This window comes from Corapipo altera, unplaced genomic scaffold (genome assembly GCF_003945725.1).
Source record: "Corapipo altera isolate COAL_440 unplaced genomic scaffold, ASM394572v1 24, whole genome shotgun sequence".
NCBI lineage: Eukaryota > Metazoa > Chordata > Aves > Passeriformes > Pipridae > Corapipo > Corapipo altera.
The window spans coordinates 3,931,662-3,953,235 of NW_020884903.1; the positions used below are offsets into that span (position 1 = coordinate 3,931,662).

At 41.0% G+C, this 21,574-nt stretch overlaps 2 protein-coding genes across 8 annotated transcripts in view; one reads left to right on the plus strand and one right to left on the minus strand.

The window, feature by feature from the left end:
- Positions 1 to 10,838, plus strand: part of GNAL (G protein subunit alpha L) — a 188,678-nt gene extending 177,840 nt beyond the window's left edge. For all 5 annotated transcript variants that reach the window (XM_027650997.1, XM_027650999.1, XM_027650998.1 and 2 more), the window contains 6 exons: positions 305 to 378; positions 1,195 to 1,253; positions 1,498 to 1,618; positions 2,911 to 3,041; positions 5,109 to 5,176; positions 9,136 to 10,838. In XM_027650997.1, coding sequence (XP_027506798.1) covers positions 305 to 378; positions 1,195 to 1,253; positions 1,498 to 1,618; positions 2,911 to 3,041; positions 5,109 to 5,176; positions 9,136 to 9,282 — 600 coding nt within the window. In that variant the 3' untranslated portion in view covers positions 9,283 to 10,838. The remainder of the gene's footprint in view (positions 1 to 304; positions 379 to 1,194; positions 1,254 to 1,497; positions 1,619 to 2,910; positions 3,042 to 5,108; positions 5,177 to 9,135) is intronic.
- A 697-nt stretch (positions 10,839 to 11,535) lies between these two features.
- MPPE1 (metallophosphoesterase 1) overlaps positions 11,536 to 21,574 on the minus strand; it is a 32,728-nt gene continuing 22,689 nt past the window's right edge. For all 3 annotated transcript variants that reach the window (XM_027651002.1, XM_027651005.1, XM_027651003.1), the window contains 9 exons: positions 20,941 to 21,319; positions 20,461 to 20,569; positions 19,004 to 19,107; positions 18,371 to 18,451; positions 16,440 to 16,548; positions 15,488 to 15,559; positions 15,252 to 15,374; positions 14,305 to 14,445; positions 11,536 to 12,877 (listed from right to left, as the gene is read on the minus strand). In XM_027651002.1, the coding sequence (XP_027506803.1) occupies positions 12,695 to 12,877; positions 14,305 to 14,445; positions 15,252 to 15,374; positions 15,488 to 15,559; positions 16,440 to 16,548; positions 18,371 to 18,451; positions 19,004 to 19,107; positions 20,461 to 20,569; positions 20,941 to 21,215 (1,197 nt within the window). In that variant the 5' untranslated portion in view covers positions 21,216 to 21,319 and the 3' untranslated portion in view covers positions 11,536 to 12,694. The remainder of the gene's footprint in view (positions 12,878 to 14,304; positions 14,446 to 15,251; positions 15,375 to 15,487; positions 15,560 to 16,439; positions 16,549 to 18,370; positions 18,452 to 19,003; positions 19,108 to 20,460; positions 20,570 to 20,940; positions 21,320 to 21,574) is intronic.

The window sequence follows — 21,574 nt, forward strand, 5'->3', positions numbered from 1 at the left end:
ATTCATTATCTGCATCTCATATTAAGTTGTATGACCATCAAGAACAGGTTTCAATGGGCAGTAAGGAGAACATATATCGAGTCTCCTTCTTTCTGAGTGTGCAAAAACTGAATGCAATGAATCATGGTTTGTGTTTATCCACTGTGTCATTATGGACAAATGTAGATTTACCAAAAAGTTTGATTGAACCTTAATTAAATGAAACGGTTAAGACTTTTCATGGAAAATAGTATTCCAAGCTTTTAAAAGCAAAATTAGGTTAGAAAAAAGCCTTACTAATCACCTTCTGTGTTCTCATTTCCAGGACCTATTAAGATGCAGAGTGTTGACATCAGGGATTTTTGAAACAAGATTTCAAGTAGATAAAGTAAATTTCCAGTAAGTCTATTAATAATAATTTATGAATATCATACTAATTTTTACCAACTTCGTTCAGATGTCTATGCTCATGTATTCTTGGTATAGTAGGCTTATGGTGGGAATGGATGTTTTTTATTTGGTTGGTTTGGTTTTTTAGCTCTCTTTCCATAGGTCCTGGTAAAATTGCCTCATACTTTGCAAAAAGAGCTGATATTAGTTATGTGTGTTAGAAATATTTTATTGTCAGCTTGCGTGTGGCTGCTTTTACAAAGTGGTTCATTGGTATAGCATTGTAAACTCATACCTTTTGGTATAAGAGCTCAGTGAGAATTCTCCCTTCTTCCAGAGGGCTACTAGCTCTGTGTTTGTTGAAGTTTTACGCTGTATCTCTGTAAAACATCCACCCTCAGGCTGCCTTCATTCACCAGTTCTTGCCCAGAAAGGTGGCAGCTCTGATAGGGCAGAGCTGCTCCCATGTCCTCCTCCTTACAGAGATGCACTCTCCCCATCACCCTTCAAAATACCCTGAAACCTGTCCTTGTTTACAGTATGTGGGTCCAGTCTTACATGCCCTATGCACTTCTGTGCCCTTGAAGAGTATATTTATCATTTTATGGGTTCAGTAGTCTTTTCCTGGCAGAGCAGGACAGGTGGAGCTGTGCAGCTGTCTCTAACATGCAGCACAGCATCAGCAGATCTCTCTCCTCTTCAGGCAATATTTTACTGCCTCTGTCCTTGGGGCTGTCAGATTTTTAGCTAAGCCCTTATCCTGCGTGCTTTGTGTGGTTTTCCTAGTGCACATAAATGATATAACATCCTATGGCTTTTTAACAGCATGTTTGATGTAGGTGGCCAGAGAGATGAGAGAAGAAAATGGATCCAATGCTTTAATGGTAAGTAAAAATATTCCATGTTTTTATTTTGGACTTACTCTCTGAGGTGTGAACAACTTATTATTCATATTCACACATAGTATCTCACTAGTACAGGAGTCCAGTGTTACAGATATTTTCTTCTGGTATTTTTGGCAGACTGGGGAATAATGGCAGTGTTACCCTGAGGAGTATTTGCTGGGATAACAGAGATGTTCTCTTCTCTCTCCTTTTTTTCTTTCTTTCTTTTGTGTGCTCTGCACAGATGTCACAGCTATCATCTTCGTTGTGGCTTGCAGCAGCTACAACATGGTAATAAGGGAAGACAATAACACAAATAGACTACGGGAATCCCTGGACCTTTTCAAAAGTATCTGGAATAACAGGTAAAGCAAACCTCATTTCGCACCCCCCCTCCCCAATTTAACTACAGTTCAAAACTCCTTGCAAAACAGGACTCCCCCTACTATATGCTCAGATTGTTTATTCAGAAACTATCCCGGTTGGGCCAGGTCGCAGTGTGCCCCCATGGTGCACACCCTTCCCTGGCAGGGGCCATGGCACAGCGATGGTGCACGTGATGTTTCACCACTCCTGCCAAAATGGTGCAGTGCGTGGGGACAGCTTGGAAAAGGCAAGCCCTCCAGACTGGCTGCTACAAGGGAAGCAGGAGAGACCCCTCCCTGGTGTCACTGTGCTGCTTGGCCGAGACTGAGAGATCCTCAGAATAACATTTGGTCTCCTCCTCAAACACAGCGGCGGGAACTGTTGTTGTTGCATTCAATTCCCTCCTGGGCTGCTGCTGCACTCGATCCCCGTGTGGGCAGCTACTCTCATAAGGCTCTTCTCTGAGAGCACATGGTATTTCTGCCTTGTGGGATGGTATTTCAGGTCTAATCTAACTGTAACTGCCATTAAGTTGCCATTCTGTCACAGTGCATGTAAATCATAGATACCTAACCAAATAGCAATCCAAACAGGTTCCTGATAGGGAATAAGTAAAAACAGTACACAGAATAAGGTGATGAAGTTTTCAGCACATACCTGTGAGGATGCTCTGCACTGAGAAGTGATTGAAGATGGAATGAGGAAGAATGTTAACTGCAAGTCCCAAAGGCACGTCGTTACAGTGATGGATTAATTGGGGAAGAAAAGAGAGATTATTTTCTTTTTATTCTGGTGTCATACAGGCCACCCTAAAAGATGGAATAACTGTGTTGATGAACAATAGTTAAGACAGAGCAGTATAGGGGAAGGCAGCTTTCCAGTCTTTTTTTTTTTTTGCTTCATCAAAACCAAACAATGGTTTGGTTTACCACGGTAATGTCTGTTTGTGGACTGTAGTGCTTTTAGAAACTGTTATCATTTTCCCAACTTTATATCTAAAGGATGATTTAGAAAAAAAAATTTGAAAACTGCTCCCTTCAGCAATGTCCACTGCAGTTTTTATAAATGTATTTACTGATCCTAGAAATGTAGTCACCAGCACAGGTGCAACCCGATCGAAACTATCATTTAGATCATCTTTTTTTTTTTCTGTTGAAGCATGTTCCACGCTACTTCACACTCTGTCCACACAGGGATAGCCAGTAAATTTTCTGTGACATGATATGTTTTCCTCGTTTAACATATGTTATCTCATCAGAGATAACACAAGCATTTGTTTTTTTCTTGGCAGGTGGTTACGGACCATTTCTATCATTTTATTCTTGAATAAACAGGACATGCTGGCTGAAAAAGTCTTGGCAGGGAAATCAAAAATTGAAGATTACTTTCCTGAATACGCGCATTATACTGTACCTGAGGATGGTAAGGTTTCTCCCCATGCTGGGATTGGACCTGCTGGCATGGCCCAGCCCACAGTTCCTCTCTCTATCTGTCTGTCTCTCTCACACACACAAATTCACAAGCACACACTGTTCCTTAACATGAACTGTTGGTCAGGCAAGGAGCGTGCCAGCAGAGTAGCTCAGGCATACCCTAGCGTGGGCAGGGTCTGAAGGGATTCTGGCTGCTGTGGGAGGAATATGGGGTCTGGCTCCAGAACACCTGCCTTTCCCTCTTTGGGAGCAACCACCAGTCCCAGGAAGGCAAAGCTGCTGGGCATATCTCTCCCCCTGCCAGATGCTTCTGTCTGGGCATCCCCTGGTGCTGAACTTTGTTAGGGATTCATTAGACTTATTTTGCAGGCATTCTTCATCCTCCAACACTGTAAATTTCAGTCTCTGAAATACTTGAAATACTGACTTTGAAATTCTTTGAAATACTGGAAGCAGATCAGAAAGGGAACTTTAATGGAGGAAAACCACATCAAATAGAAATAGAAAGAGAGCTGTGACAATGAAGCAATGAACATGGGTTCGGTTTCTTGTGATTTCAAGAATTATAATGATTCCTGCACTGCAATAACATATTGCATAAGTAAACTCTAGTATTATGCCAGTTTTATACCATGCAGAGGGCTTCCCAAATGTCTTAGGTCTGTGTCCAGCAAATGTGGTAAAATTTGCACTTCCTGACCACTAGCATCTGCCTGACCTGAGTGATGACCCTGGTGTGGTGCTTGCAGCCACCTGTCACAAAAGGCTTTCATTCTACACCAACTACCACCAGCAGCCTAGGTTATAGAAGTGAAGATGCTAATAAGCTATTTTCAGCTTTCGTTCAGGTCTGGAATTTCAGGAGTGTGATTCTGAGTTTCAGGTGCAGAGGATAAATAAACTGTCCTAAAATCTGACTTTACCTGGCACCAGTTTTGCAATGCTAAGGACTTTTGGAAGAAATCTATCTCCATCACCTAAATTTCCCTCTCTGAAACATACATCATGTAAACAGAGTTTGAGTGAATTTTCAGCACTTTTTTATACTAAGCCAGTTAACAGAATAAAGTAGCTTTTGGTGTTTCTGAGAGGGATTTCACAGTGGATATCTAGAGTGATCCAAAGCATCCACATATGAAGCAGCTGTCTATTTTTAACCCATAGTTATTCATTTATTCTTTAATTTCAGCCGTCATGGGCGTGCAGCACAGAATTCCAAGATGCTGTTGATTGTGCTGCTGCTCTTATTTTTACCCCTAGTGCTGTAGATAAAAGATACGTTTCCGTATTCTGATAAATTCTGGCCTTTACCATATTATGTTTACAAGCATCTGATTTGTTGTCTTAGATGAGGGGGGATCACACTGACAGGAAATGAATAGGTTATCTCTTCAACATATTGTTTTTTACGCTTAAGTAAATATAGTTGTTGCATGGCCTGGATAGCAACGACTTCATCTGCCAACAAACAGTACTGACCAACGAGTAACGAGTTCCCTGCTCAACAACAATTTAGTCTAAGGCCGATTGATGGACAGTGCATCTAAAGTATTCTGCTGACTAGGGGCCTGGAAATAAAATACATATATATCAAAAGATCTTTTGATGCTATCATTTTTTCTGAATGTAATCTTGGACTAACCATTTTTAAACCCAAAACCCTGCCTTGCAGAACCTTTCTTCAGGAGATGCTGTTCTGCTGCAGAAACTGAACAGCTCAGCTGCTTTTTTTGATAAAAGCTGAACCCTAACTCCCACTTGTTTTGTATCTATATGAACAAACTTGTGGATGTGAGTAAGCCTTTTTGTGATATGACCAATGACATTGTTGCAACAATCTCGGCAATTTTCAGGTTCCTAAAATATGTTGCATGCATAGTCAGGTTTTACTGTACCCTTCCATTTTAGAATTACCTACTGGGAATCTCCTGTAGATATTTAATGTTTCAATTTCTGTACTGAAGGGCTACTTCCTCCTTATTAACCCTTTTGTTACAAAAAGTAGATGCTTGTTTGCTTTTCATGTTTCTGATATCATTTGTTTTTAATTGAACAGCAACACCAGATGCAGGAGAAGACCCCAAAGTCACAAGAGCCAAGTTCTTCATCCGGGATGAGTTTTTAGTGAGTAATTTTCATCTTATGTGTGATTCTATCATAGGAAATACTGACAGATGGCATGGTTTATTTAGGGAAAACTGATGGGGTTTTGCAGAAAGCTAGAAGGAGAGGACAACGTCTGGCAATTTCCTAATTCTTTTCAGCTGCCCATCTTGCAGAACCTTCCTCAGTGCTTGCGCATTTTTATGCCTATTTTATATAAAGTCACCTGCCATAGAAAGTGTCACACAGCAAGTAAGTGCTAGTGCTCAGAATGGTCATGTACAGTCCATGTGTAAGCAAACAGGCTTTTTTATTTCTTTCCTGCATTTCTCCAAGGACTTTGGCAGTGGTCAGCTGGCAAGAGGGATTGAAAAAAAAAAAAGTAGATTTTATGATTTTATTCTTAAGATTTCTGGTGTGCCAGTTAGGAGGTTTGCCTCACCCTATGACTAGTGTCATGACCCTACTGAGGGATCATAAGAAAGTTTCCTTGTCTAGTCACATTTACTCTTGCAATTGAGGTTTCTTCTGAAGCTGGAGCTGAAGAGGTGTTGTCTAAATTTTGAAGATAAAAGCAGTTACCAGGCACACGAACACAGCCCAGCTCTTCTGTCAGAATCAGGGGGTTTAATCCAGCATCACTTATGGCTTCACTCATAGTGAGTTGTTCCCACAGTGCAGAGCAGTAACAGAGACCAGAACCAAAGCTCATCCGTCGTACCCTACTAGAAGAAACTATATGTGTGTGCTTGAGATAACAAATTGATTCATTAGAATTAAGCATTTTAAAGTCATTATGTATTTACAAGTATTGTTAGGATTTACAGCTGTTGACGCACCAAGAAAGAAAGAAGCAATTAACTGTGTTCACACTTTGGGGATTTCCATTCACTGCCTTAGCCTTCCGGATTCTGAGGAAAAATGTCAGATTACACTGTTAACGTAAGAGTTACCAAAAAAACCTCACTTCAGGCCAAATCTCTCTTGTGGTAATGCTGAAATACTGTGAAGCAGGTGAGAGCATCCAGTTTGGAAGCAGGGTGGCTCTAAGAGATCTGAATTATGGAGAAACTAGGGTGAAACTCCCCACCTTTATCTATTTTCATTATTTAAAAAAACATATCAAGGGCGAGGTCCTTACCTACCATGACTCACTGGCATTACAGAAGGAGGCCACCTATGAAGTGGATAGGGGAGGGGATGTAGGCATTGCAATCACATAAAAAACCACCACGGTTGCTGGGGGCGGGGGACTCATATGAGCTGGGACCAGCACCTGCCAGGCAGTCCCTGGGGCTCCAGTGTGGGGCTGAAACAGCGGTTCCCCCATTTGCCTGCCACTGCTGCAGGCTTGGCAGAGAGCATCTCCTCCATAACGTGTGTCTCCTGGGTTTGGGCTTGGTTGCTTTATGCTCTTGGACTGTTTGAACTGAAAGTCGTGCTATCAACCCCTCCCGCAGAGCAGGCTGTGTGTGCCCCAGGTAACGGGAGAGAGTGAGTAGGGGAGAAAGCCAAGTAGAAATGGTGACTTCCAGTTCCATGGGGTCAGGCAAGAAAGACTGAGGTCTCAGAGGGAGTTACAAAAGGAACAGAGAAAATAAGCTCGGTACAGACTGGGGAGGGGTCTGATGATTCGAAGAAATCTGGGTTTATTATGCTTTATTGTGATTTTTGGCATGGTAGCAGGTCTGCATAAGCTATGGATACGTGTGAAAAGTACCACCATGGTGCTGCACCCCCTAAAACTCTGCCAGGCCGTAGTCAATGGTACTGGCAAATTTAAAGCATGTAATTTGGCTAATTTTAGAAGGGGGTTGAAACTGACCACATTTCCAGTAACTAGTGCTACATGGTAGTGTCTGAGTATCAGAAAGGCAAAATACGTCAGCTCCTGATTTCAGGGTTGGTGTGGGGGCGCGTGGCCCTTGGGGGCTTGGGCAGCAAAGATGGGCACCATTGGATTTCAGTCAGGAGAGCAGCGTGTGAGGGCTGGCTGGGCACATGCCCAGCTCAGGGCTCATGCACTTCAGGGCTGGGCTGGCAAGCACATCTCCAAGTCCTGGAAATGTATCTTGTAGGAAATTCTCCATCCTTTAGCTGAGGCACATCATTTCTCCTCCCAGACTCTTCATGGAGGCAACGGGCTTGTGCACTCCTTGTTGAGGCTACTCCTTAGCCCCATTTCGGTGTTTTGTACACAGGGCTCTCCAGCTGCTGATGTTTTGTTTGAATACATCCCCAGTTTGTAGGCAACCCCTGTTAAAACAGTGGAATGGCCACTCTAGTTCATGCTGGCTTTTAAAAAATCTGAATCTGGGAGGTGAAGGAGCTGCTATTCAAACGCATAGACCAGGCTTCCTCAAATCGTGCATATGGCTCCTCGCTGGAAACTGCCATCCTGACCCCTGCAGTGTAGGGGTGTTAAATACTGGTATTAAATACTCCCACGTGGAAGGTGAATGTTCTTTCACTGCTGTCTCAGGGTTTGGGTTTTTTCACCCTCTGAACTGGTGCTAAGTAACACACTACTATTCAAAATGAGTTTTGCGTAGGGGTTCAAATACTGCCTTTGTCTTAAAACGGGAGAACTACAGAGCTGTCAGGTGACAAAAATAGACAAACTCCTAATATTTTGAAAATACATCCTTTGGCATGCTGTTTATGTAACCAGGTGTCACCAGAACATTGTGGGCATTTGATTGCCATAGACATCAGTGCATGATAAACACAGGCAAATATTTATTAGTATTTTTCATGAGAGTAAGCCTTGAACTAGGTATTGAATGGAGCACAGTAAAAAGGAAATAATTCATAGAAAGTGTATGGAATACCCCTGTGTAATCAGTGTTGAATATCTAATCTTACCTAAGTTACCTGCAAAAGTCTGCAATTTCTTGTTGACCTAATTATGTAAATCATGTCTTCTAAACGTCTGTAGTATTGCATATCTGTAGCTGCATGTATTTAAAAGGTCAATCCTACATGTAAAATAAATCACTTTGTTAAAAATATATAATGTAGCCAGGGTAAGATAAAACAGTGTCTTTTGTTGTTTAGCCAGTGTAATTTTGTAATAGAATTTAGAAAATCTTTATAAAATTACTATCCTAAGAACTGACATTCTGCTTCCATAACATTCCATCTGTATTCTCCAAGATAATGATCTAGAATGGATTTATGTTTATCAGTCCTATAGGAATACAGAACAAAATTAAGGGGTTTTTTCTTTAATATTTTTTAAGATCTTGGGGAATTTTAACAAGATAACCAATGGGGGAAGCGATGCTGAAGGATAAGTTAGAACCTAAAAAGTTGTGCAGTAGCCTTGAGAAAATGCAACTCTGCATGCTCTCATGCTAACTGGATTTGTGCATGCTTTATTACTCTGTGGGAACCCAGCCACTCTGGTAATAATTCCATCAGGTTCTGGGCTCAGTGATGGATTAATAAGTGCTCTAAGTGAAGGTAACTTCAGGGGCCTTCAGCTTCAAGAAGCAGAAGCAGCAGGATGCTGTTCTCTGCCACTGCTGGCTTAACAACTTTTCAGTTTTGTGTTGCTGATTTAAAACAAGAGTTCAAAAATTTGCCACATGATGGCACCAGAAAAGAAGAGAAAATAATTCCTGGAACAGCTGCATGGCAGACTGCACAGCTGTCAGCGGCACAGATGTAACTGCACAGCGATGTGCAAATGGTAATAGCTCGTGAAACTGATGATGGCATCAGTGGCTCCCACAAAGTACTGATATACTGACCCTGTAAGTATATAACTCCGTAATTTTTTTTTAATCTTCATTTCAAATTTGTCATTCATATTGGACCAGATCACAGCCTTTCCTTCTTATTTACCTACTTTAGTGATCTATATACAGAATCTCCCAGGGTCCTTGGTTCTCCCTAAGTCTATAACCTGCTGAGACATGAAACTTCTCATGGCACAGCACCTGACTCTTTTTTTTTTTGCCTTACCTTTTCCGCAGAGGATAAGTACAGCGAGTGGAGATGGCCGGCATTATTGCTACCCACACTTTACATGTGCAGTGGACACAGAAAATATCCGCAGAGTGTTCAACGACTGTCGAGACATCATTCAAAGGATGCATCTCCGCCAGTACGAACTCTTGTGAGGGGGATCACCGTGGAACCTGTGGTTTTAAATTCTTTGCTCCTTACTCTTTCTCTTGATACTACCCCACACAGGGTGGAAGAATATACTATAGAAATGTCAGTCTCTTCACTTTGTTTACTTTAATTATTTAACCTTAAAGCTGATTTGAAGCAAGTTTGGGTTATTTTTCCTTCATGCTTTTTGGGACTATTTTTGTGCTTTATTTTGACATGCCACTTCTTCGTCATTCCACTAAGCCCCTCGGCTACCTCTGTTCCCTTAGGTTTTGTTTTTTTAAACTGAACGTGACCTGCTAAATTTTTTCCAGCGGGTTAACCTCAGTTCAAACTGGTATGTCAGCTGGATGACACTAAAGTCATACCTATCCCTCTGTGTGGGTTTCCTTTTGAACATGACATTGAAGAGTACTTGATGGGTGAAAAAAAGATTAATGCACTTTGTATCAGGTTATTAAATACTGTTGAGGAAGTAGACACACAATGTAGCAGCACCACAATATTTATTACTCTGTCACAGTTTTTAGCATTTCTGAGTTGCAGGTCAACTGATAAAGTGACCTCCTCTTTTAAGCCGTTACTGGCACAGGAAGTAGAGTAGATAATGAGAGGAACAGTGAAGACAAAGCAATTTTTCTGGGGTTTTGGAGCTAAGTGTCTCTGCACACCTCAGGCATTTGAATTACAGCTACTTTTCAGCCTGTTGCATCTAGGCAGAAAATTTACCACCCTCACTTATGTTATTTGTGCTGTCCACAAATGATCCTTTTAGTTCCGATCATTCTTGGACAACAGTCCTCTCCCTATATATATATTTTTTGTTTTATTGCTGGTTTATTATATTGTACAGACTGTAAAATGTAATATTATTTTGTACAACTTTATTGAAGAAAAATACTTGTAGAAGATCTTTGTGCCTTGATTATGGCTGTACCTGTAAAATGAGCTAAGATGTAAGTATGTTTTTGATTGCGCTGTACAGCTTGATGTCAACCTTACCTTCAGCAGTGACTGGAGGTAAGAACTTTATCTGTAGAGTTTAGGGGTTTTTTTCTGGTTTATATAAAAATGCTCTTTAGTATAAAAATTATAAATTATGCAAATTAACCACTTACCTTTCCAAGTAAGGTATTACAGTCACCGGATGTTGCAGCAAACATGCCTTTCTCTTTTGAAGTCTCAGCTTTAAAACATTGGAATTCATTCAAGTGTCCAAATTGCAACCTGGTGTTGTTTTAATGGGAACCAAGGATTTAGTTTTCCTTTTTTTTTTTTTTTTTTTGTCCTTTATATTTAGAAAATATGTTTGGTAATTCTTTGGTCATTCATAGAACTTCACAATTGCACAGACCGATTGTGAATGTGTAAAGCACCATTATATAGAGCTCTTCAATCTTTGTACCAACAGCAGCTTTCATTGTGCAAGTAAATATCAAGAAAGAAGATAAGAAAAAAAAAAGGTGTATAAACCCTTGTGTCTGGCCTAAGAGAATTACAAGATGACATTTTTATTTCTCTTTTAATAAAGAGACACATTAGAAAATTGTTTTATTTTAAATATTGTAGAATCAAAATGTGTGAATATTTCTCAAACTTGAATAATTTATGCAAATGACATTCTCAAAACAAGTTGTGGTACAGTACAATATATAAAAAGCAAGAATTGCTGTAGCAATAAGGCATGTCCTTTTTAGTAACTATAACACTGCTTTATATTTTATACATAGGTGTTTTATGTCTGTGACTATATACTTTTCCTGTGTCCAAGATAACCTGTACAAATGTCTAAAATTACAGTTGCAATAACAGAAACCTAGAGAAATGTTAGACTACATTACTTTATAGAGTGTTTTACCACACTTCGGACCATTCCCCCCACTCCATTTTAAATTTAGGGAGAGATTAAGAGCTAACACAGTCCCCCACACTGGCATAAAAATTATTAGGTTTTATTAACTTTTTACTCTAAGTATCATTATTAGTTATAAACCCCAATCAGACCTCTTTTTAAATTCAGACTACAGACCAGTTGAGAACTTGTTTCTAGTTAAGTATAAAACAGTCCCATTTTAGATACCATAATATGACCATTTCTTTTCCCAGAAATGTGTTATGTTCAATTTTGTTATATTTCCCAAAAAGTGAAAGGCTGGGTGGAATAAGCTAATAGTAAACAAAATTCCCAAAATTCTCTCACTTCTTTCCCATGCCAAAGAAAGTAATAGAGCGAATAACAAAAGGTAGTCTTTTTTTTCTAAACTATCTCCAGCACAGAAGTTCAGGTTAGAGCTCCCAGCCTCTGCAGGAACATCAGCAGGAAAACTGGTTCTGGTATGAAATAGTCCCTCTGTTTTTTCCAGGGCAGGTGGGGAGCAGCAGTAGGTTTGTCCACCTTCCCTCCCACAGTGAAGATGCTGAGCTCAGATTTTATCTTCTCCGTGCTGACCCCCAGGCTGGGGCCTGTGGCACAACTGGTGGCCTCGGCCTCTGGTGCAGTTCAACGTGTGACATTACAACAAAGTCAACAGGACTTGGCACCCTGCAGGAATCTAAAATAACATGCACTTCTATCCCTACCTGTCCGTAGACTGAGGGCCAAGGCATAGGATGATTTTACTGCAGCTGTATTTGACCTCCCTTCTTGCAGGAGATCAGAAACAGGAGGGCCCCTCACCACACAGATCTCTGGGATGCAATAGGGCCCTCTTTTTTTAAGCTCATCATAGCACATCTCTTTGAAAATAGCAGCTTGAGGTGTCACCCTAATTTTTTTTAAGCAGGTTTTAAGTGTGTATCAGCAAACTGGATCCACGAGCTTCTTCCCTTTGTTGTCTGGTAGACGATAACTGCAACTTACAGTCAGCTAACAATTTACTGTGTCAAGAACCAGAAGCTCTCTTGTCCCAAACCACAGTCCCCTTACAAATGACACCCTAAAAAGGTTATGGAAATCAGCATCTCTCAGTGCTGATGCATCTAGTTTCTGCCTGACCCTAGAACACAAGCATGACGTTAGAAGGGCCATGCAGCAATAAAACAGAGAAACGTTTCCAGTTTGCAGGATTCAGCCTCCACCAGGGTAAGACACTAGTGCAGACAAGTGATGAGGCTATAGGATTTACATAATGTACAGTTACACTTTTAATATACATATTTGATACAAAAATTATAGCAGGAAAAGGACTCATTTGATTGTCGAATACAGTATTTTTGTACAGCATGAAACGTTCATTTCAGTTAATTATTTATCCTGTAGTAGTCATATCAGCTGTATAGGACTTCTATGGTATGTATAAATGCAACCTGCCTTCAGACTAGCAATCAAATTAGGTCATTTGCTGGCATGAATATAGTCTGATGTTTGACTGTTCTCAGCTTTGGTATTTCAGTGACTGAATGCAGATGTCTGGCTCTTCATACTGCTTTATGCTTACTGATTAAACGCTGAGCAAAATAAAACAGTGGAGTGAGAAGCTGAACATGAGCTAGTATCAGGATCACAAACAGAGCACCTGCTGCACAGTATATAGTAAAGACTCTGCTCTCATATGGAAGGAAGCATTTTTGGAGGGAGAAGTCAGTTGGTGTTATGCTGCCCTGGAAAAGAAATGAAGACTGTCACTTTGCTGTGTTACAGTGGGTTCTAAATCAGGAGTAAACACCACGGCTGTCAGATCTCCAATTTCTAAATCCTATGTTGGGTGGCAAGGGTTGGGGCCAGTTTCCTAGTACCAGTGCCTTCTCCAGGGGGCTGAAGAGTCCATACCTTGCGGTGCTGGGCACTAACTGGAATATTCACCAGGCCAACACGAGCCCAGAGGCCAATCTTCCCATCTAGAGTAAACAGAGAGCTGGGCTCCTCATCTGATTTGCCTTCAAGAGAAGCCTAACTTTAGCTGCTGTAAATCCACCTGGAAGGAGCCTTTCCAAGCTAAAGTTAGGTTTTGTGAATGTGCCCCTTCCTCCTCCAGAACCCTCCTCCTACCCAGTACGTGCTGCAAAAAACCACGTTGGCTAATCCAAATTATAAACGTGAACTTCAACAACAAAGAACTTCATTGGGTTTTGGCTTGACTTTGCAGTTCAAATTAAAGTTTACAATGGACTGAGGCTGAGGAGTTAAAACAGTAGTGAAGATGATGCAACTTTAATTAGCCAACCTCTCGTTTTGCAGTGAAGATGCACTGTCTGGTATGTGCAGAGAATGTGTGTAGTTTGAAGGCAGCTACTCTCAGGAATATGGAATAAATAGAACTACTTTCAACAACAAATATTAACAGTTGCATAAAATGAATTTAGAAGTTTGGGGTTATCTGTCTATTAAGCAGCCTAAACTCAACACCAGTAAAAAAATACATAAAAGATTCCCCCCTCAAGTCACAGACTACTCTGTAAACAGATAGTAGGTTTTGCTTCTTACTCCAAGTTTTTAGGAGTTCTGTTTTGTTTTTGAACTTGGGAACTAATTGATTTACCTCTAAGGATATACTGAGCACTGGAACTGCCTGCACAAGCATAACCAACACACTGTATAAAATGTGAATTGGCAATGAGGAGGCAGATTGTGGGCACGTCACAAACGCTGTCACTGCGTGAAGCGGTTAATGCACAAGTCTGAAAACCATCATCACCCTGCAAAGAGTCTGAGGTGGATACAGTCTTGTTTTCACAGTTGGTAAATCAACCACGTCAAACTAGTCTTTCTACTGTTCAGTGCACAATACTGATTATTTTTACAAGTCAGTAGTTTACAATGCACCCTCTTTATAAGAAAATGTTAGATGCTTGTACCCATATACTAATTAGGTCTTCAACAGCATTGCTTTGTACCACACAGAACATGTGGCTCCCACAGATGTACTTTATAAAGTGGATGCAGTGTACTGAGTGGGTTGGGTGGGTAGGCAATTTTTTTTTTATTTTTTCGTTTTTACAGGTAGAATCAGTTTTAAAATATAGCTGACTGCCATGTTGATTTATTTATGAAAGTTATCTGACAAAAATAAAAAAAAATTAAAACTTACCATGATGAAACTAGGATTGTTTCTATTCCTCCAACTGAATGACGGGACGCTGATTTCTGGAATTTTCCCTGCATGCAGCACTTCACAAGCACTATGTGTGTGCCCACTGAGAATCAAACGGGGGTGAAACCACCATATCAGCTAGAATGCAAAATGATAAAGCACACAACTTAAGTCGCAGCTAAAAAAAATGTAACTTATAAACCCCTTTTTTTTTTTTCTTCAAACAGAGTGAATTTATGGCAATTCTAATATTCTTACAAAGTGTTTTATGCAAAGTTATGTTTTCCAGTAAGAAATGTGTTGGTATTGCAATATTAATCACACCCATTTGGCCCTGATCTCAAGTTACTGGGCTTTTATTTTTTTTGCCATACAGATCAGAAGAACAAAGGCAACATGTTGTTGCTATCACAAGTAGAAAAACTCTGGGTTTAGTAAAGCAATGCTATTTTCTTGTCTAAGGAAGAATTTTGTACTGACAGTCTTTGAGTGAAGACATTTATGCAGAAGGTAAAAAACTACTGACCAATTAGGTTTTTAGGGAATGCCTTATCTTTACATTTTCCTGCAGTTACTAATTCAGCAAAAACAATGCTTTCAAAGTATTGGAAAACTGTGGCTTTCTACCAGCTTTGTCAGCACTTGTATACAGTACAGAAAGTACAAAATTGTAAAGTGGAGGTATCAGCACTGCAGGAGACTTGAGAGTGTTGGGACTTATGACCTATGCCTGGGAAACCCAGCAGGATCAAGGTCATGATCGTGACGATTCTCAGAGGAGCCGCTCTAGCAAGCAGCCTCTCACAGACCTCATTAGAGCGGGAGCAGGTGTGGTCAGTTTGTCCCAGCTAACAGCCTTACCACAAGTTTTTAATCTATTTATAGCTACACTTGTGTTCCCCTCTCACCTATCCACCAATACTCAAGTTCCCAATAAATCAAACCTTTTGTGATGCCTCTTGAGACAGTACATCATACTTTTCTTTAAAGGGGGTGTTCTTCTCCTCTGGAGGAGCAGAATCTTCTCCACTGCATTCAGCATCACTTTTCTGATAGAGGGGGTAATGCTGGGAGTAATTAAAAGAAAGGACCAGTTGTTAATGATCCAGCCTTTCTGGAAGAGTAATAAATACACAAAACCCCCATGTCAACATGTTGCCTCCCTCCACCTCTAACATACCTGTAAAAGAATGGGTTCTGAAGCTGGAAGCTCTTCCACATCACTGCATCTTTTGTTGGAATGATTTGGTTTCTGTGAATAAAATTAATCCATAGAAGGGGTGAAGGTAAATTAAGCAATAACTAGGTTTTGAGGGGTTGGAAGGGGGTGGTTGTTGGCCTTTTTTTTTTTTTTTTTTTAAGGGAAAGCAGTTTCAGCTAAGAGTACATGTTTAAGCACTATCCACTGTATGAACTTCTGAGAGTCTCTGCTGTGGAGTGATGTAATTCCCTGTTCTGTATATGCTGTAAATACAGCTGCGCTCTTTCTGAACACAGAAAGCAACAGCAGGATCTCACTGCACAAAGGCAAAAGACTTTGGGGGCAGCCCGAGAGAGACAGTCTGCCGATTTTTCCACTGGGACCTGGTTTCCTGATTGACTGCCAGCCCCATCAGTCATGCTGCCCACTGTGCATCCAGTAGGCCTATGAAAAGGTGAAGAGGAATGAAATACCAGAAGCAACTGGATTTGATGAAAAAATAATACAATTAAAACATTACTAGGCTATCAAGACAGGACTGCAATAGAATCAGGAAATTAAAATAATAGGCTAGCTTGAAGGCTATAAACAGAATAATATGCATAAACATAAATGCAGGATTATGTATTTTAAATCAAAGGGAGGGTTACAGAACTTCTTTTTTTGGAACAGAGGAAATGACACCCTCTGTTGGCAACCCCGACAAGGAAATTAACACCTTAGTGCAAAGCAACACAGTTAAGGAAAAAAGGTAAGAGAGAAATGAGGAGAAAGATTTGCTAACAAGTTGCAATATGAATTGGAAACATCTTTTTCAGGGGAGTCTTGGTTAGCCTTGATTATTGCTACAGTATCAGTATCCCCGCTGTGGTAACTATGTAGCAGCAATATCCCATTGCTGGCTGTAATCAGATCTTTAATAAACTCTTACCTGCAGGGAGCAATTCAGTTTGTGAGAAAGTGCCACAAGCTTTGCCTCTGAGGTACTGCAGACAGCACAGCCATCACCGTCCATGGCTACACTGTTCACCAGGACAAAGCTGGAAAAGACCAGGGGGTGGGTGAAGAGAAGTGGGGAGGGCAGGAAAGCATTTGTTGCTCAGGCACACATGCTGGATAAACTTTATTTTATAAAATGCAAGTGTTTGAAAGTTGGACATAGCTCAACAAAACAGCAGAATGTAACAGCTTCTGAAATCTCATGCTAAAAATCCTCCTCTGAGTATCTGCACTGTAGACATTTCTCTGTCTGGTAGGCTGCTTTATAATCAGTTCTTAATTAGGTGGCACAATATATACCTTATGCTTCATGTTTACACATCAAGATATTTTCATATTTTAATGGATATTCAAGTGGTATTCTAGTGGAATGTTAGAAGTTCGTCCCTAAGCTGAATTCTAAGGGAAAGGAGAACTCACTTTTCTCCCCACACACACTTTAGACCTCAGAGACAGAATTTCAGACATTCAGTTTCTTCAGAGCAACTGAAAAGCAAAACAACACTGCATTTGGCTGGCTACCCTGAACAAACGTAGTTTCGCACTTTGCAGTCTCTAGCACAGAAAACAGGATTGTATTTGTAATAGAAGGTTTCCCTGTAGATTTCAAATCACCTTTGAACTTCTGCCACAAGATTCATACCCATTTAGTCACACATTCAGGATCTGAGATATATTCCAGTTCAATTCAGTATGTTTTACAGACACAAATGAGCTGAATGCCTTCACTTAAGAGATACTAGTCAATACAAAAAAACCCCCAGTTATTCTCTCTTAGCAAATTAAGCTTTTATACCACATATTTGTTGTAAAATAGTTTATCTCAGAACTTTTCATTAATAGTGCAGCTCATTTCAGTTAATGAACATGATACCAGACATGCAGTCTGTAACTACACGCACTGCTCTGTTTTATCGAAGGGGAAGTGGAGATGTTCCTTAATAATTATTTTTGCAACAGCTGAAATACATATCTAGAGCACCCCACATCTGCATGATAAACTACAGCTTTACAGAGAGCATGCATGAAGCTCACAGATCTTCCTAAAATAGACACAACCATTTCTAGACCTGTTGAGAATATTTTTCACAGTTGCTTAATTAAGGAACTGCAAGTTTTGAATCTCACTTTTACACGAGCAATTACAACCATATGCCATGTGCCAAATGCAGAGTGGCAGTGGGCCTTCCCCTCGTATATCTGAGCTTTAAAGACAAACACCTTTCCGCAAACTCACTCTTGGCTTCCCTCACCGAATTCCTGCATGGTATCTGAAGGTAACAGGGCATACAACAGATGACTGCAGCCACAGACACACATCTGTGAGAACAAACTCTGAAACTAGCCCTACTCCAAGCCAAAACCAGCTTGTGCATTATTACCCCACCCTGTGGAAAACCGTGGAAAAGCAACTGCTATGTTCCCAAATTCCTCAAACGACTTAAGTTCTGCAGAGTAAAGAAGTTATTAAAATTAATGAAACTCTTAATTTGTAAACACAGAGGAGGTTGGTTTGTGTTTCTTTATGAATCCTTTTATGTTTACAGCCATGGCTCATTACCAGCTGCAAGGAAGTATAAAGGGAAACCAAAGAAATGGATTCTGGCTCCACAGTACTTTTCCATTTAAAAGGAAATTGTTACCATTTACCCATCTCAAAGTACAGCTTCCACTGTATATCAAACTACGGGTTTGTACAAAGTGTTTTGGGTTTAACATATCATAAGGTAGATGATTAAAAAGGCTCTAAGTTAAGCATCCCCATACTATTTCATTAGAAATTCCACTTCTGGTTTTCATCACTGGTCTGCTAGCTCACTTATCACTGCTCTAAACATCGAAAAAAAATTTAAATATACTCACTTTATTCCTTTCCGAGTTATTAGCTTTCCTGAAGTCAAGTTGAAAACCTTTTCAAATCGATTTACCTTGTAAGTAGTCATTCTGTGTCACAGAGCAAAAATACAGCTGACGTAAGAAATTGGCATTGGAACTCATCTGACACAGTTGCTTTACAGGTTGTTGGTCATTCATTCATCTTGCTGCTCCATTATCCAGCTCACACATTCATTCAGCAAACTCACAGGGATGCTCTGACACCCCTCATGTCCTCTTTCCCAGTCCCATCAGGGCAAGCACAGCAGAACGAGGGCACTCACACTCTTCTATGCCAAGATAACAGGAAAGGAAATAGCTCCCACTAAACACTTTTCTGACAAGGAGGCCCAACACAAGGATTCCAAGCCAGCACAGAAAGATCAGCTCTGAACAACTTCTCATGGTCACAGAAGCATAAAAGTAGCCTGAAACCTGTTTTGTGCACAGGTGGATGTCTTTTAAGGTCTTACCCTAAATTACAATCCTTTCTGATTAGAAAATGATCAAAAACTTTCCATATAACCACAAAACAGGTCACTCAGACACAAAACCAGTTACTGTATGCACGCCGACATTCATTCTTGGCACTTGGGTACTCCTTTCAGTGACAAGACTTACTCATAATGAAATCCAATGTCATGATTCCCAACGATGACCACTAGCTCAGTAGAAACTGGATACTTGAACATTTTCCGAAATCTCCTGACATCATCTGCCCATGCCTGCATATAAAAAACAAAAGGAGAAATTAATGCTGTTCCACAGTATCAAAGGGGACCACTAGTATTGCAGTGGGTTTGCACAGCAAGGTTTTGTTACTGGGGGGGCTACAGGGGTGGCTTCTCTGGGAAGCTGTCAGAAGCTTCCCCTGTGTCTGACAGAGCCAATGCCAGCCAGCTCCAGGATGGAGCTGCCAGTGGCCAAGGCTGACCCCATCAGCAACAGTGGCAACACCTCTGGGATAACAGTAAGGAAGGCAGAAAAAAAACTGTGCAATTGCAGCCAGAGAGGAGTGAGAGTATGTGAACAACAGCCCTGCAGGCACCAAGGTCACTGAAGGAGGAGGAGGTGCTTCAGGCACCGGAGCTGAGATTCCCCTATGGTGCAGACCATGGTGAAGCAGCCTGGCCTCCTGCAGCCCATGGAGGTCCACAGAGGAGCAGAGATCCACCTGCAGCCCATGAAGGACCCCAGGCTGGAGCAGGTGGATGCCTGAGGAGACTGTAACCCCATGGGAAGCCCATGCCGGAGCAGTGTCCTGGTAAAATCTGTGGTGAGAGGACCTAACACTGGAGCAGGTTTGCTGGCAGGACTTGTGACCCTGCAGGAGACCCACACTGGAGCAGTCTGCTCTTGAATAACTGCAGCCTGTGAAAGGGGCTCACACTGGAAAAGTTGGTGGACTGTCTCCCATGGGAGAGACACCACACTGAACAGGGGAAGAGTGTGAGGAGTCCTCCTGAGAAGGAAGGAGCAGCAGAGACAGCATGTGATGAACTGACTGCAACCCCCATTCTCCATCCTCCTGCGCTGCTGGGTGGATGAGGTAGAGAAATGAGAATGTCATTGAGCCCAGGAAGAAGGAAGGGATAGAGGGAAGGTGTTTTAAGATTTGGAATTATTTTCTCAGTACCCTACTCTGATTTGACTGGCAATAAATTAAATTATTTTTCCCCAGGTCTCTTTTGCCCGTGAGGGTAGCTGTTGAGTGATCTCTCCCCATCCTTACCTCGACCCATGAGTCTTTCTTGTATTTTCTCTCCCCTGTTCAGCTGAGGAGGGGAGTGATAGAGCAGCTTTGGTGGGCACCTGGCATCCAGCCAGGGTCAGCCCATCACAACTATGTAATACAGAAGTACACACTGAGATGTTAACATTTTGTAAGTTTTATATGAGGGGCAAAATTGTCAAGATACTACCAAAAATGAACTCGTATCTAAAAGACTAGAAACTTCTACCAACAACAGGACAACTGTAGCAAAAAAAACCTTGCATACCTAGTCTGCTTTCTTCTGTCATCCATTTCCTTCAAGAAATCCTCATTTTTTGAAATAAGAGAGCTGATGATGTCATACCTGAGGTGAGCTCCATTTGCCTTCATCAAAGATATCTCCCAGAATAAAAACAATATCTGGCTGCAGTAACCATAAGGCAGTTTGGAAAGATCTCTCCATCTGCCATTCCCTGAAAGGAAAATACAGAGCCAGTCATCACTGCCTAACCTCTGGATCCTCAACTCTGAATACACAGACACAGCCTGGCAACAGGAAAGGGAAAATGACTTCCACACACTGAAATATGAAAATATAATACAAAATTCAAATTAAATACTTAGAAATCAGCTTTAAGTACAGTAGGTGCATCTTACCTGGTTGGTAATTCTACCACAATACAAACAGGACCAACACATGCAAGAAGTAATACCAGCTTGTTTATTTTTTGCATTACAATTCCATTAAACAGCAATTAATTTGAACAGTGAATTACTATCTCATTAGCTACTATTAAAAATACTAAAACTAGGATAGAGGTTATTAAAAAAAATTAATAATTACCTTCTTAGTTTATCAAACCAATGTCCTTTGATTTCACCAAGTAGGTGAGTATCAGCTAAAATCATGGCCTTTAGGACTGAAGCTGAAGTCTCTTTTTCACCCATGGGAGCTCCACCTTTCACTTCTGGCCAGCGGCATTGAAAAATCACCACATAATAAATTAAAAATTCACAAAATATGAACACTGAGGTGACAAAGCCCACAAGTTTCAGCAGAAAACAGAGCCTCTTCTTCAGAGGAAGATTCTTCACAGTAGTCGAGCTATAGCTCAGCATTGCAGCACCAGCATAAGACTCAATGGCTCAGTTCTCCTCTCTTGGATGAAAACAGCTAGGAGTAGTCAAAGGATCACGTTGGGTGTTTTGTCAGTACAAAATCCCTGTGGAGAAAATACAAAATAAAATATTCATTAAGTCAGTATTCCCTGTGGAAAACTACCATGCAAGGCCTACAGTGTTAGCTTCTTGTCACCCTGAAAGATTTGGGAATGTGTAACTGACCTAAAAAGCAAAGTTGGTCTTCTCCTTCTGGTACACAGACAGTCATGCCACTGAGCACAGAACTGCACTCTCTCCCACCAGGACCAAGGAAACTAGTTTAAAGCCAGCCAGGATCTTGGTGCATGATGCCTTTT